Below are 17,202 nucleotides of genomic sequence, written 5' to 3' on the forward strand. Positions count from 1 at the left end.
CCCACCCCCATCAGATAACCTAATTTCCCTAACTCCTAATCCTATCCTAGCGCAGCCACTCTCTCTCTCAAAGAAGCCCCATTACTCCCAACCCCTCATAGTCGCGTCTCCCCATCCTAGCCCCGCCTCCCCATCCCAGCCCCGCCTCCCACTCTCCCATCGCCTCGCAGCCCCTCCTAGTCCCGCCGACCAGCCACTCCCAGTCTCGCGAAACCAGCGCCTCGTAGCCCCTCCCAGCAGCGCCTCCTAGCCCCTCCAAGCAATGCCGTGCCGGACCAGCGCCCAGCAGCGACGTTCAGTCCTTCCTAGTAGCGCGAACCCATCAGGCATCAGCGACGTTCAATCCCTCCCAGCAGCACGAACCAGCGAAACCAGCCCCTCCCAGCAGCGCCGAACCAGCACCTCCCAGCCCCTCCCAGCACCTCCGAGTGCCGGACACCAGATTTGAAGCCTCCAAGTAAGGTATTAATTTGAATAATTTCTGTTCCATGCATTATCTATTTGTCGTTGATTGTTGTTGATTGTTCATTTATTTGTTTGAATTTCTGCTTCTGTGTGAATAATTTATGTTCTATGTTCACTACTCAGTGTATTTTTGAAATTGCTAATGGTTGTTGATTGTTGTATTTGTTTTTGCAGTTTGTTGTATTTGGGGGTTTTAGCTTTTGATTGTTGTTTATTGTGTTATTTATTGTTCATTGTTTATTGAAATTGCTTCTGATTACTGGTTCACTGTCATTGGTTTATTTGTTATTCATTGCTTCTGATTGTTGGTTATGTGGTTCAATGTTCAATGTATTTGATTAGGGAAATTGCTTCTGATTGTTGGTTGTGGTTCAATGTTCAATGTATTTGATTAGGGATGATTGTTGGTTATGTGGTTCAATGTTCAATGTATTTGATTAGGGAAATTGCTTCTGATTGTTGGTTTTTTGGTTATGTGGTTCAATGTTCAATGTATTTGATTAGGGAAATTGCTTCTGATTGTTGGTTATGTGGTTCAATGTTCAATGTATTTGATTAGGGATGATTGTTGGTTATGTGGTTCAATGTTCAATGTATTTGATTAGGGAAATTGCTTCTGATTGTTTGCAGATTTTATGCATTCAGTGAAAAGAGTTCATATGAAAAACTTTGGAGAACCTATCAAACTGCAGGTATTTTTAATGTTTAGTGAATCATGATGTTTATGTGCTAGAAATATCCTTTCTTATTGTTTAAATCTGCAGAAATTTACAGGATACAAAAACAAAAAATAGCATATAAATGGTCATGAAAGAGATTGTGTTCTGATGATGCATTGGTGCTGTGCCGGTTCCTCTTCCAAATGAATCTACGAGCATTAGATCTCCGACTGCATTGCCTGTTGCACCAGTCCTCGTAGAAACACTGGAAATTTATATTTATTTTATGTTGTGTTGACTACTAAACTTTTAAACTTCTTTAATTATTGCTTGTTAATTTTTGTCATTGAATTTCATTGGATTAAGACTTTGTTAGTTATTGTATATTTGTTTGTTGATTTCAATTTGACGACTTTGTGAAATAGTATGGTAGTTTTTTTTTTGAATTGATTGAAAAACCGAACAAACCGAACCAAACCAAACCGAATTTAATTGGTTTGGTTTGGTTCGGATGATCTCGGTAAAAAAACCGAACCAAACCGAACCGCATATTAATTAAACGATTGGATCGGATGATTTTTCTCTAAAAAACCGAACCAAACCGTACCGCGAACACCCCTAGTTGTGACATGCTCTTTTTTTATTGAGGACAGTTCGAACCCCACCTCACTCATTTTGTAAAATTTTAATTATCAACATTGGAAGACCAAGACTTGCAAGTTGACTTGGGATTTAAGGTGAAAAATTTCGGTTGTAATTAAATTTTTGTAAAGTTTTAATAAATGACAATTTAATTAAACTTATTATATTATTTAACGATTTTTAATAAGAGTGTTCATGGATCAGATTTGGTTCGCATATTTGTGGTATTTATCCGAATTCAATCCGAAAATTACGGATATAGATTCGATCCGCAGGTTATCAGATCAGATCCGCACACTAATAGGATTGGATCGCAGATTTTGTGTAAGTATTCACATATCCGATCCGCATATCCACAAAAATAAAGAAATAGATAAGTAAATATTCTTTTTAGAGTAATGCTACGTGTACACTAAAATCAGCCACCAGTATAAAATACAAGTTGGAATACAAATATATATTGAAAATAAATTAAACCACAGATGTATTTATATACAAATACATTGGTGGCTGATTTTAGTATACATATAGCATTTTTGTTTTTTTTATGTTTTATTTCAACTAATAATGATTATATTTGTTGTATTATTTTAATTTATTATTTAAGAAAAATATATTTAATGTTATTTTAAGAGTAAATATATTTAAAAGAATATAAAAAATAAATTTTATTAATATTTTTTTAATAAAAATAACTTTTTAAAAATATTTTTGTGTTTTACGGATATATCCGCTATTCGATCCGAATATCGGATCCAAACTTAAAAAGTGCGGATATTGGATTCGATTTTAGTGCGGATCGAATCGAAATTTTGGCTATATATGATCCGATCCGATCCGCATTCACTCCCAATTCTCAATTGTAAGTTAATTGCACCTGAATTTACCTTAACTAGAATGAGACCCGCGCGATGCACGGGACGGTAAATTAATGATAGTATATAATAAATATTAAAAATTGTTATATTTTGTAGAAATAAATTAAATATGTGTAAATTGAAGTTAAATTTAAAAGGCGTTTTATTTTAAATAACTTGTAGTACAAAAGATTTGGATGTTGGAGTTGTACAAAGTGACATTTTTATTTGGTGGTTTGATTTTTACATTTGTTTTAGTTGATGGACTTAGTCATCTTATGTGGCGCTCGTCCTCCTTTTTTTGTTGGTTATTGGAGTTGGTGCTTTCTTCTTTTTGTCGTAGTTTTTGCGAAGACATGTTCTTTATGAATTGTTGAGTTTGATGCACTTTCTATTGTGTTATTTGGTTCCATCTTTATATGTATGTTCTTCTTTCGAAGATGTGTCTTGAATTTATATGGTTTTCTTTTTCCTTAATCTCTTGATGGGGTGGTGCTTCAATGTCATTATTTTTCTAAAATGTCATTAGATTTGAAGCAACTATGCCCAATAAGTTTTTTGCGTCGCCATTAAATAGTACAAAAGTTGTAACACTTTGATCTAAAACCTTTAATTGAATTCTAAATCTAAAATAAGTATTGGGCTAGCAACTAATAATTTAATAGATGAGATTATGAAAAGTATATAGAGTTACCTTATTGTTGGATATTGTGGTGTTTGATTACAAGTGCCACAAATGTAGTTGTTTCTTTTTTTATATACTTTCTTCTGACACTTTTTATATTTAACATAGTTCCATCCTAATTTGTCATCAATTTCGTTTATAGTTGCTAAAATTGTAAAGATCTTTTCCTATTCCAATATTCAATTTATGTTATCATTAGGTATATGGTATTTGAGTAAGTATGAATGTATGATGCATGTTGTGATTTTTTTCTGTCATACCTGATCATCAGATTCTCATTGCAGTTCAGAAATAATTTTTTTTTGTGCTAAATTTGATGTTATGTGAAGGAGTAGTGATAAGAGACTTATATATGTAGTTTAAATGGTATGGAATTTAAATACTTATAACCTAAAATTTATTATATTAATAATATTATTATGACATTTGTAATATGGATGTTTATTACCTTTAGTGAGTTATTTATAAAAATTAATAAATTAATTGTTGTGGTTATAAATTTATTGTATTGTTTATAATGGTAAAATATAATAAATATAGGAATATGAATTTAATGTATTTGGAGGTTGCACATTTATTGGATTCTATTTTTTAGTTTTTTATTTGTATCTAGTATGGAAATGTAGGTCTAATATTATAATTTTTGGTTTCGTTTTGATACTCTTTTAATAAATTTATTTTTTTTTAAGTTTTCAAATATTCTTTTCAAAATTTATATTGGTAAAATAAAATAGAATTTGTTTTTAATAATAAGTAAAAACTACAATAATAGTTCTTTGTACCTAGTGTTACTTCTAAAAATTAAAATGATTATTATTTTTTACCAAAGATACAGAGGCTCGAACTCGCGACCAATACGGGAGATTATGTCATTTGAGGTATAACTCATTGGCAAAAATTAAAATAATTATAATAAACATAATTATAATAATAAAATATAATTTTCATTTTTTAAACTTTTAATTTTTGAATTAATTGTTGCGGTTATAAATTTATTGTATTGTTTATAATGGTAAGATATAATAAATATAGGAATATGAATTCAATGTATTTGGAAGTTACAAATTTATTGAATTCTATTTTTTAGTTTTTTATTTGTATATTTTATTTTTTGCTGATTTGAAAATAATAGTTGATTTGGCAAGAATTGAGTGATTGATTCTAAAGTTGTGCCAAATAAGTAATATTGCTGACATGACATTAGTAGGAGGAAAGAAATGTCTCAAAAGTAATGTGGTGCATACTTATATATCTACTTTTATATATTAAGAATAGATTTAATACTATTGCATAGTGAAATTTGAAAAATACCTTATTACAGTTTTTTCCCCTCGAAAAAAGGGAGAAGATTTGTAACCAAAATTTATTCCCTAGTCCTTGTAATGGTACAGAACAGAAGAAATTTACTCGATGTAAACTACAACACAAAGTAATTCAAATAAAATAGAGTAATAATGCAACAACCGAACTATCTTAAGTAGGTAATTTATTTTCATAAACATGACGCCTATCTTCCTTCTATGGAAGCAGTTTGTGTTTAATTGCATGAAGCTCCATTATGACATCTTTAATGTTCATCCGTTGAGTGGGAAACTCTTCAGAACATGCAACTCCAATCATAGCAAATGATTCTAAACACTCCTTGATATTTTGCTGTTGTGTAACCCTTCTTCCCTCTTGTTCATCAATTGCAATGAGCAATCTTGAATCAACAATCTCAGAAATTCCTTTTAGAATTGCCATTTTACAGAACTTGTGTAGGCTTAGATCTTCACCAAATATGCCATCTGTTGGTCTCTTTCCGGTTACTATCTCCAGAAGAAGAATTCCATAGCTGTAGATGTCTCCTTTTGCTGATATTGACCCACCTGCTCCATACTCTGTTTGATTCCAACAAAAATATGAAGAAAAGGATTTTCAGTTCAATAAATATTTCAAGGGTTTGATTGTTATAATAGGGTAACATCTAACATTTAATGTGCTTAGGATCAGTTATAACTTATAAGTGAATCAATATAAATATGATATTACCATGAATCTAACAGTACATGAATTCGTTAAAAATAGTAGCAACATATTACCAAAAGAGATTAAAAAGAAAAATTAAATCTTTAATTTTACCTGGTGGAACATATCCGATGGTTCCCTTGATTACAGAGGAACTTCCTTTATCACTGCTAGAGTGGCTTGCGACACCATGAACAAACCTAGCTAATCCAAAGTCTCCCAAGTGGGCAACCATGTCATCATCAAGTAAAACATTGCTTCGCTTTATATCACAATGAACTACAGCTTCCTCTAAATCATTGTGAAGATAATCTAATGCAAAAGCTACATCAAGAGCAATATTTACTCTTTGCATAAGGTTGAGACTTGGATTTGTTGACTCGCTATCTTCAATAGTGTGGTGTAACAAGGTTTCTAGACTCCCATTAGGCATGAACTCAAACACTATGGCCTTGAAATCATCCCCTTTGTAATCAACACTTAAACAACAAGTCAATATGTTGATAAGGTTTCTGTGCTTGATTTTTCCTAGAGCTTTGCATTCGGCCATGAAACTCTTTGATGCGCCGCGTGTTTGAAGGTTCAACACTTTCACGGCAACAGGTCTCTCAAAATGAACAAGGGTTCCTCTATACACAGAACGAAAACTTCCTGTGCCAACTAAATTGGATGAAGAAAATCCATTTGTTGCTTGATGTAGCTCTCCATAAGAAACCCTCAAGTACTTATGTTCCAATGATGGTAAAAAAGGTAACTTCTTGGGCTTCCTCATGAAACAATAGATGCTAACAAAAATAATGAAAGAGATCAAAAGCCCTCCAATAACACTGATGAGAATAATTTTCTTTTTACGAGAGCTCTTGTGTTTATTTGAGGGCAACTTTGGACATGGAGGGAAATTCAGTTGAGGTATCCCACCACAGAGATCCTTGTTTCCAATGAGTGATATTACTGTAATGTTACTAAATATTCCTCCTAATGGGACCTTGCCATAGAGCTGGTTATTGGAAAGGTCCAAAGCATTCAACTGTGTCAAGTTCTCAAGTTCATACGGGATTGTGCCTGAGAAGCTGTTGTTGGAAAGTCCTAAGAATTCAAGTGATCTTAGAGAACCCAAGAAGGAAGGTATGTTTCCATGGAAGAAGTTTGCATCTAGATAAAGCTCTGTCAATGCAGAACATGCACCAAGTTCATATTGGGAAGTTGTCAGTGAATTGATTTGATGCAACAACAAAAACAGATAGATTGAGAAAAGCAAGGTGTAAATTTGAAGAAATAGGACCCACTAGTTTGTTGTTACTTATATCAAGAACTTGAAGATTTGAAAGGTTGTAGAACGCATTAGGAACTTGGCCTGACAAATTATTGGTACTCAAAGAGAGGTACTCCAAATTTGACAACCTTCCCAAAGCATGAATTATAGGACCTTCCAAATTGTTTCCTGCAAGATACAATGTATCAAGTGATGAAAGATTCCCCAAGGTTGGTGGGATATTACCAACTAGATTATTGAATCCAAGCTCCAACATAGTAAGTTGCATCATGGATCCAAACCATGATGGAACTTTCCCAGTTAAATTGTTGTAGGACAAGTCAATTTTCTTAAGACTTGAGCAGTTGATCAGCTCCATAGGAATCTCACCTTGAAGATTATTTCTCGTTAGTTCGAGAGCGTACAACGACTTCAATCGACCAACATCCCGGGGAACCTCACCATGAAGATGATTCTGCTGGAAGCTAAGAATCTGCAGCTTCTTTAAACGACCAACTTGTCTTGGAATCTGACCGTACAAGTTGAGGTCAGTAAGATTGAGCTTCTTGAGGAAGGTTAGATTTCCCAATGATGGTGCAAGAGTACCACCCAAGTCTTGATTTTGCAAATGCAATGCTGAGACTCTCTTATGGCGGCGACCACATGTAACGCCCTGCCATTCACAGAAATGAAGAGACTCATTCCATGATGGCAGAACATTTGAGTCACCATTAGTAAGCTTGTCCTTCAAAGTCAACAAAGCAAGCTTATCAGTCTCAGAACTTAATGGCATGGCCATTGTTGTAGTTAACAGCATGTTTATTGAAGCTTGTGAAGCAATAGATATGAGAAAGATGATGATTGCGAGAGCCATCATGATCATATTATCATTACTGTTCGACAACATGTGCATGAAAAGTGTTTGGCAGGAACAGAGAAGGAAGTTGAATTGGTTGAAATGTAGAAGCATACAACTAACGAAATCTTCCTTTTATAGAAAAAAAATTCCAAATAAAAAAAATCTAAATTTATTTTATTTAATATTTATTAATTATAAATTTTAGTTGTTTTTCGTTAATATTTTTTGTTATCAAACGTTTTTTATTTTAGAATTTAGAATATTATAAGTTTAATATCCCATGATGTTTTATAATTAAAATTAACATTGTTATATACTTTGGAATAAATAATATATAAAATTAATTCATTTATAAAAAATAATATAATTCCAAAATAAATTTGATCATATTTAACCATTCAAAAAATAATCATTATAATTGTAAATATGATACAGAATAACTCAATAAAAATAATTTTATATTTTTTAATAATATAAATTGGCTTATGTCAAAGACAACGTGACTATTCCTTTTTAAATTTTTTTACAGTTAGTATAATAACTTGTGCGGTTTACGAAAAAGTATTTTAAATTAGGAAGCCACTTACATAAAGATGCTTAAAACGTAAGAGGTTGTGGATTCGAGTCTCCTATCTTTTAAATTTTGCCAATGAGTAATAGCTCAAATGGCATAGACTCTCCATAATTAAGAGATTGCGGGTTCGAGTCTCCTATCTTTCCAAATTTTAATTTGTTAACCTACCACGGAAAAATAGAGCAAACATAAGTGTTTATATTTCTAATAAAAGAATGTTTTATAAGTGTCCTTGAGGTTTAACATGCTCTGCTAGGATTTGGCAGAGAAATTCTACTATCTATAATTTCCTGTGATCAATCGATTATTTTGAGTAATTTAGTGTCATTGTGTCAACTTGATCACCATGGCAAACGCTGCTACCGCTGCTAGCAATCCAAGGCTGCAACCTGAAGAAGAAAACACAATAATCAGTTTTGACGAGAAAGACGTGCAAGTTGGGACTGAACGTTGTGCAAAAAATTTAGTTAGGAGACTTTTGGCGGATAAACCATTCTCAAGCGGTACTGTGGAGGCTACTATGTACTCTATATGGAGGCAACCGGAGAATTTTAAAGTGGTAGATCATGGAGGAAATATATTTCAATTCTTTTTTTGGAGATGAGAAGGATATGCTTCGTATTGAGAGGGGTTTCCTTGGCTATTTAAAAACTACATCCTGAATCTTAGGAGATGGAAGGAGGATGAGAATAATGCAGAAATATATTTTGCTCACGTGCTAATATGGATAAAAATTTGGGGTTTGCCAGAACAATTCAAGACTAAAGAATTAGGAAGGAAGATAGGAGGCTCATTTGGAGAGGTGCTGGATGTGGATATCTTCCAGGTTCGAGACAAGGAGCATAGCATCATTAAAATACAGGTAAACTTGGATATAATAAAACCTCTCAGGAGATATGTCAAGCTTGCTGGCCCCAAAAACCAACAACTTGAAGTTGCACTAAAGTATGAACGGATCGGCACTTTTTGCAATTATTGTGGATTCATTGGACATGAGACAAGAGCTTGCAGTTTTCAAATTGAAGATTCGTTGAAGGAAGAGGTGGAAGAAGAAAAGTGGGGGAATTGGTTGAAAGCCGACCAAACGGGAAGAAGAGAGGGTGCTACGAAGGATAATCCTAATACTAATCTGCCTAAAGGGGAAGAGAGCTCACACAACAGGACCAAAAAGCCAACTCCAGTCAACTTAATTAAGGGACTGGCCAATCTATCAATGCAGTCTCAGGGAAGAGATGGGAGAAGTGAGGAAGAAGAAGTTATGAGTAATGCTATCGTTCAAAAGAAGATACAAACAGCAAACTATTCTCCACAAATCAGTACCGGCTCAGCAATAGAAAGAAACAATGTTGAAGAAAGAGACGAAAAGGAATATTCAAAGGGGATTGAAGCAACGACATGCTTTGTGTTTGGAGAATGGTGCACGAAATTGCAATCACACTTTTGCAACCCCGCACAACTAACCAGCAAGTGCACTGGGTCGTCCAAGTAATACCTTACGTGAGTAAGGGTCGATCCCACGGAGATTGTCGGCTTGAAGCAAGCTATGGTTATCTTGTAAATCTTAGTCAGGATATGAAAGATTATCAGGGTTGATTGTGAAAAGTAAAAGAACATGAAATAAGTACTTGTTTTGCAGTAATGGGAAACAGGTTGAGGTTTTGGAGATGCTCCATCTTCTGAATCTCTGCTTTCCTACTGTCTTCTTCTTCAAGCATGCAAGGCTCCTTCCATGGCAAGCTGTATGCAAGGGTTTCACCGTTGTCAGTGGCTACCTCCCATCTTCTCAGTGAAAATGTTCAACGCACCCTGTCACGGCACGGCTTTCCATCTGTCGGTTCTCAATCAGGCCGGAATAGAATCCAATGATTCTTTTGCGTCTGTCACGAACGCCCCGCCTTCAGGAGTTTGAAGCTCGTCACAGTCATTCAATCATTGAATCCTACTCAGAATACCACAGACAAGGTTTAGACCTTCCGGATTCTCTTGAATGCCGCCATCAGTTCTAGCTTATACCACGAAGATTCCGATTAAAGAATCCAAGAGATATCTACTTAATCTAAGGTAGAACGGAGGTGGTTGTCAGGCACACGTTCATAGTTGAGAATGATGATGAGTGTCACGGATCATCACATTCATCCGGTTTAAGAACAAGTAATATCTTAGAATGAAAGCAAGCATGATTGAATGAAAAACAGTAGTAATTGCATTAATCCATCAAGACACAGCAGAGCTCCTCACCCCCAACCATGGGGTTTAGAGACTCATGCCGTGGAAGATACACAAAGAAACGTGTAAAGTGTCATGAGGTACAGATACAATGTCAAAAGATCCTATTAATAGTGGACTAGTAACCTAGGGTATACAGAAATGAGTAAATGACGTAAAAATCCACTTCTGGGTCCACTTAGTGTGTGCTTGGGCTGAGCATTGAAGCTTTCATGTGTAGAGACCTTTTCTGGAGTTAAACGCCAGCTTTCATGCCAGTTTGGGCGTTTAACTCCAATTTTTATGCCAGTTCCAGCGTTAAATGCTGGAAATTCTGAGGCTGATTTGCAACGCCGGTTTGGGTCATCAAATCTCGGGCAAAGTATGAACTATTATACATTGCTGGAAAGCCCAGAATGTCTACTTTCCAACGCCGTTAAGAGCGCGCCAATTGGGCTTCTGTAGCTCCAGAAAATCCACTTCGAGTGCAGGGAGGTCAGAATCCAACAGCATCTGCAGTCCTTTTCAGCCTCTGAATCAGATTTTTGCTCAGATCCCTCAATTTCAGCCAGAAAATACCTGAAATCACAGAAAAACACACAAACTCATAGTAAAGTCCAGAAAGGTGAATTTTAACTAAAAACTAATAAAAATATACTAAAAACTAACTAGATCATACTAAAAACATACTAAAAACAATGCCAAAAAGCGTATAAATTATCCGCTCATCAGAGAACAAGGGCAGCAGCTCACAAAATCTACCAACAAGAGACAAAACTTAAAGCAACTAGCGAGAAAATTTATCACAGTGTCAGGAGTTAAAAGGAGTTCACATGGAGAAAGGGTCCCACTTAATAAGAAGAAATTCTGCTCAGAGGAAAAGGTGCAAGTGGAAGAGGGAGAGGGTGCCACCCCACAATGGGCACCCAGTGACCCATGAAGATGATGATGTGGAACTGTCGGGGTATGGAAAATCCCCTGACAGTTCACAACATACAAGGGATCTCTAGATCTTATTCTCCCGAGGTAATATTTTTATGTGAAACTAAAAATATTACCACGAATGTTACAACTCAATGCAACAAAGCAGGTTTTCAGCAGGCATATTGTGTGGATCCTAGGGGTCAATCTAGTGGGCTAGTGCTGGCATGGAAGGATAATGCAGTTGTCTCAATTTTTTCTAGCAATGATTTTTTTATTTTCTTTGAGTGGACAGACTCTACCAAACAAAGAAAATGGGAAGTAATTGCTGTTCATCTACATTGTGATGACAACATTCGGTTTAATCAATACCGAAGAATTATTGAGATCAAAATGACAGCCAGCCCCTATTTTCTTGTGATAGGTGACTTTAATGCCATCTCCGCCTATCATGAGAAAGAGGGAGGAAGAATAAAGTTGGCATCATCAATAGAGGCTTTCAATAAATTCATTAGTGAGGGTGAGCTGGTGGACTTGGGTTACGAAGGGAGAAAATTCACTTAGAGCAATAGACGATACGGTGACAACCTAATTATGAAACGACTGGATAGATGCCTCTCTACACATCATTTCAGAGCAAATTACCCGCAAGCAACAATACTACATTTAGATGATACAGGCTCTGACCATTGCCCTTTGATGCTACTAGCGGACAGGGAGGAGCACAAGGCAAAAAGAAGATTTCAATTTTAGGAAAGATGGTGTGACAATGAGGAAGTTCTTAATATGGTGAAAGAAACATAGAGGACTGAATTTAATGGCTCTTCAATGTTCAAGCTGTTCTCTAAACTGAAAAAATGCAGGCATGTATTGGTAGAATGGCAGAAGTCTGGCTCTAGCAATTCGCAAAACCTAATTTCTGATTTGAAAAATCAATTGAAACTGGAAAAATTAAAGGGGACAGAAGCAACAAGATCAACTATTTTATAGCTGGAGGAAGAATTAGCTGAAGCCTACTTACAGGAGGAGAGGTATTGGAAGGAAAAAGCTAGAATTCAATGGCTGAAATAGGGTGACCAAAACACAAAATTCTTTCATGCTAAATTCCAAAGTAGAAATCGAAAAAATAATATTTTCAGACTACAAGACAGCTCGGGTAATTTCAGCACAGATCCTGGAGGCGTTGCCCGAATTGCCACTGAGTACTTTAAGGAGTTGTTCACTTCCTGTAACCCATGTACTGCCTCGGTAGAAATGCAATCTTTGGAGAGGAAAATTGATGATGCTACTAATAGAATACTTACTAGAAGTGTTTCAGAGGAAGAGATCAAGAAAGCTATATTCTCCATTAATCCGTTCTCAACCCCAGGAGATGATGGATTCACTGCAAAGTTTTATCAACATTATTGGGAGATTATTAAAGGTGATCTACGTAGTGCTATTAAAAGCTTTTTCTCTGGAGGTCGGATGTTAAGGGCATTCAATCATACTCATATTTGCCTAATCCCAAAGACGCAAGGCACAGAAACCATGAGCCAGGTCCGCCCCATTAGCCTCAGCACGGTCCTCTATAAGATTATATCGAAGATTCTTGTCCACAGAATGCAGGGTATTTTGGATAAAATCATAAGTGCTAATCAGAGTGCATTTATTAAAGGTCGCCTGATCAGTGATAATATACTAATAGCTCATGAGCTTATGCATTTTTTGAAAAACAAGAACCATGGGGATCATGAGATGGCAGTGAAGCTTGACATGAGTAAGGCTTACGATCGGATTGAATGGTGCTTTGTTTAGAAAGTCATGGAGAAGTTGGGCTTTTGCTCTAAATGGATTGACTGGATCAAGGAATGTGTTACCACTGTGTCATACTCTGTTACTGTGGATGGTCAACCTCATGGTTACTTTAAACCATGCAGGGGATTGAGGCAAGGCGATCCCCTTTCCCCCTATCTTTTCATTCTTTGCGCAGAAGGGCTTTCCCATCTGCTCCACAGAGGAGAACAGAGGAGAGAGATCTCAGGTCTATGACTCAATGGTAGATGTCCTACGATTAGTCATTTATTCTTTGCAAATGACTCAATCCTATTTTGCAAAGCTAATGAGCAGGAATGCCATAGACTACTAAATATTTTGGAAAATTATAAGAACGCTAGTGGGCAACTTATTAACTTCTCGAAGTCTTCAGTATTTTTTAGCAAAAACACCCCAACACAGATTAGAGATGCCCTAGCTGAATCTCTACAAATTCCATATGTGGGCAGACAGAATAACTACTTGGGACTCCCAGCAGTTGTACATAGATCTAAGAGGCAGACGTTCAATTTCATTAAGAAAAAGGTGGAAAGGAAGCTGCAAACATGGAAGAGATCTCTCCTATCCGTTAGTGATAGAGAAGTTTTGGTGAAGGCGGTAGCTACAGCAGTGCCTATCTATACATTGAGATGCTTCAAACTCCCTGATTCATTGCTTGAGGAAATACAAAAGAAGATTCTGAGTTTCTGGTGGGGTCAGAGAGGCTCCGAAAGGAGGCTACAGTGGGTGAGATGGGATATAATTTGTAGAGAGAAGAAGTATGGGGGGCTAGGTTTTAAGGATCTTAAAGCGTTCAATTTAGCTATGCTAGCCAAGCAAAGCTGGAGGATTCTTACAAAGCCTGAGTTCCTAATAAGCAAAATTTACAAAAGCAGATATTTCAAATATTCCTCTTTTCTACAAGCCCCAACAGGTCAGCAGCCATCATGGGCCTGGAGAAGTCTACTAAACGGAAGGAGGATTCTGGAGGAAGGGATCGAATGGAGGGTAGGAAGAGGCAATCGGATTAGGATATTTGAAGACCCATGGTTAAGGAAGTTCAATCATATTTCAGACTACCAGCAAAACAATCACAATCCAAACATGGTATGGGTAAACCAACTCATCAACAACTCCAGACAGTGGCAAGAAGAACTAGATAAAACCATATTCAGAGCCGATATTGCTACTGAGATTCTACAAACAACTATCTCAGAAGATGGGGAAGATAGCATTACCTGGAAGTGGGAATGAAACGGATACTACTCGGTGGTTTCTGGGTACCATACTGCTTTTAGACTTTCTCACCCTCCAATCCAACAGCTCCCGGAAGTGTGCAGAGAGAAGAGAGTTTGGAATAGCTTGTGGGAATTGCAATGTCCACCAAAGGTCAAAGTCTTCCTTTGGAAAGCTATCCACAGTGGTCTACCTGTCCGAAACCGATTACACAATAGGCTGCTGACGATCGAAGATGTCTGTCCGATGTGCTAGGAATTAGGGAAACAGTAAATCATTGCATATTTGACTGCAAGCTTGCAAGAAAAATTTGGAGAAAAGCTGAATTTGAAAATTTTATCACCTTCAACAGCTCTGAAGATTTCTGGAGGCGATGGATAAAGCTTATAGAGGCGCTGAAGAGAAGACCCAATTGGAAGACAAGCACTGCTCTTACTGCAATTCTTGCTTGAAAGATCTGGATAGCACGGAACCTTAAAATCTTTGAAGCCAAAGACTCTGCTATTGATGTGCTCTATTCATTTGCCGTGGAATTTCTTGAAGAATTTAGGAAGAGAAATGAAAGGTAGTGGCCACAGTAAATAGATTCAAGGCATTCAGGTTGTCGTATTTTGTTTCTTGTAATGGGTTAGTAGTGTAATGGGTTAATGGGTAACCTTTTCATTTTATTGGCTGTCCAGATTGGACCCTTATCTTTTGTATATTCTTTTTACAAATATAAATGAATATATAATTAACTTTGAAAAAAAAATGTTTAAAATGTCTTTTTTTAAAGACATTTTTTAATAATTAAAATTTAACTTATATAATCGATCAAATTGTGTTATTTTTGTTAAATTAGACTAAATAAATCAATTTGACCGAAAAATTAGTAAATCAAATCTTGAACTGATCTAAATTAATATTCTTTTTTATAGTAAATGACTATAATATTCTTATTATAAAAATGACTAAAATACTCTTATTATATATATTAATTTTGAAAATCCTAAATTCTAATCCTACGACGATATAGAAAGAAGAGAATGGTTAGGATTTAGAGTTTTATATATATATATATATATATATATATATATTTTAAGTCATTTTCTATAACATGTATATTATAATTATTTTTATAAAAAAATATTAATTTAGATCAATTCAAGATTTAGTTTATCAATTTTTTGGTCAAACCAATTTATTTGGTTTAATTTTGATAAAAATAACACAATTTAATCGATTAGATAGGTTGAATTTTAATTATTAAAAAAATATCTTTAAAAAAAGACGTTTTAAACGTCTTTATATAATAAGAGTATTTTAGTCATTTTTTATAATAAGAGTATTATAGTCATTTACTATAAAAAAGAATATTAATTTAGATAAGATCAAGATTTGATTTACTAATTTTTCGCTCAAATCGATTTATTTAGTCTAATTTTAGCAAAAATAACACAATTTGATCGATTATATAGGTTAAATTTTAATTATTAAAAAACGTTTTTAAAAAAAGACGTTTTAAGCATCTTTATGTGAGTGGCTCCCTTTAAATTAATATATGATATCATATACATCATAAAGAGTTTGATAAGTAAATATCTTAATGTCTTTTGCTAAAACGGTTTATAATTAATATAAAGATATGAACTTTGCTAGGTAGATAATGACTTTTGTGAATAATATGAATAATGGGCTCTAAAATTGACCAAATAAAATAAAAACACACTGCACTCTTAAATTATCCATCTGAATCTTAATATTAGAATAATCATCCACACACCTAGTAAATTGAATATTCAATATATTCATTATTCACATTATTTAATATTTTTATTGTTTATCTATACTTTTCTTATTATTATACATGGATAATGGGTTTATAGCCAGTGCTTAAGGTACAGTTGCTTTGTCTTTGTCTATCTCAATTTATCGAAGTTGAGCTTTGACTTGATCCAGTTTTCTATTTTTTTGTGAAATTCTGGGACAAAAACATAGGTCTTAAGTTCTTGATCAAGTTGAAAAGTCTGTGCAGAGCCAGTTTCTAAATTAGTAACTATATGCCTTATGTATACCTTCTTAATAATAAAAAATGTAAAATAAATATATTTTTTCTTATTTTTGTTTGAACGAAGTGAGAAATTCAACCTATAAATTAGAAAAATAAATGTAAAATGTTGAGTTTTTCTAACGAATATTTTAAACACACTTTAAGGTTCTAAAATTTATTTTTTTAATTTTTTTATGTATTTAATAAAATCATTAAAATCTTGTACATTGTTTTAAATCTTTAGTAATAAAAAAATCACTTTTAAATTATTAAAAAATCGCTTTTAGTTACCAATTTTTTCGAATAAAAAATTGCTTGACGAAAAATTAATTTTTACATACAAGTCATTTAATCAAATAAGTTCAACAAGTCATTTACACTCACGCGTGTATATTTTTCTTTACATTCCTACTGTACGTTCTTCTTCTCCTTTTTCTTCTTCTTCTTCGTCACTCCTGATACTTCGACTTCTTCTTCTTCTCTTTCTTTTTCGTTATCATCGTCACCAATACTACTTTCTCCTCCTCCTCCTCCTCTTCCTCCTTCTTTTCTCATTGGACTTTCTTCTTCTCCTTCCTTTCCCTCTTTTTCCTCCTTCTCCTCCATCATCTTCATCATCATGATTATCATCATTATAGTCATCGCTGTTTTCTTCTTATACGTATCGTTGTTATCGTTATCGTCGTTATTGTTATCGTTATCGTAGAATTTTTGTCATATTGATGACGTTGTCATATCCAAAATTTTTGCCATAGAATTTTCTCAAGTTCCTTCTTGTTTTACTCTCTTAACAAGAATAAAAACAAAAAAAATCAAATAAAGAAGAAGAAGAAACACATAATGCTACAAAATTACTTAGAAAGGGATAAATCTACATAAATTTTTTTCTGTAATAAATTAAAAAATATATTATTTTTGAAAAAAAATAATATCAACTTTAAACACCAGGATACACTTTTTTTTAAATTTAGGGGAAGTTCACCGCACCCTCGGTAAACTCTATAATATTAATACAGT

At 34.5% G+C, this 17,202-nt stretch overlaps 1 protein-coding gene and 1 long non-coding RNA gene across 2 annotated transcripts; one reads left to right on the forward strand and one right to left on the reverse strand.

Annotated features, from left to right (window-relative positions):
* Positions 1 to 24: 24 nt before the first annotated feature.
* On the forward strand, positions 25 to 1,528 carry LOC130941920 (uncharacterized). The gene is made up of 3 exons (XR_009070740.1): positions 25 to 462; positions 1,096 to 1,157; positions 1,230 to 1,528. It is a non-coding gene; the product is annotated as an uncharacterized LOC130941920 (long non-coding RNA).
* Positions 1,529 to 4,826: 3,298 nt separating this feature from the next.
* LOC130939426 (LRR receptor-like serine/threonine-protein kinase EFR) lies at positions 4,827 to 7,441 on the reverse strand. The gene is made up of 4 exons (XM_057867530.1): positions 7,030 to 7,441; positions 6,536 to 6,957; positions 5,430 to 6,504; positions 4,827 to 5,188 (listed from the first exon to the last, which is right to left on the reverse strand). Exons 1-4 carry the CDS (start codon positions 7,439 to 7,441, stop codon positions 4,827 to 4,829), a joined length of 2,271 nt encoding a protein of 756 aa, XP_057723513.1.
* Positions 7,442 to 17,202: the final 9,761 nt, after the last annotated feature.

This window comes from Arachis stenosperma, chromosome 7 (assembly GCF_014773155.1).
Source record: "Arachis stenosperma cultivar V10309 chromosome 7, arast.V10309.gnm1.PFL2, whole genome shotgun sequence".
Classification (NCBI taxonomy): Eukaryota; Viridiplantae; Streptophyta; class Magnoliopsida; order Fabales; family Fabaceae; genus Arachis; species Arachis stenosperma.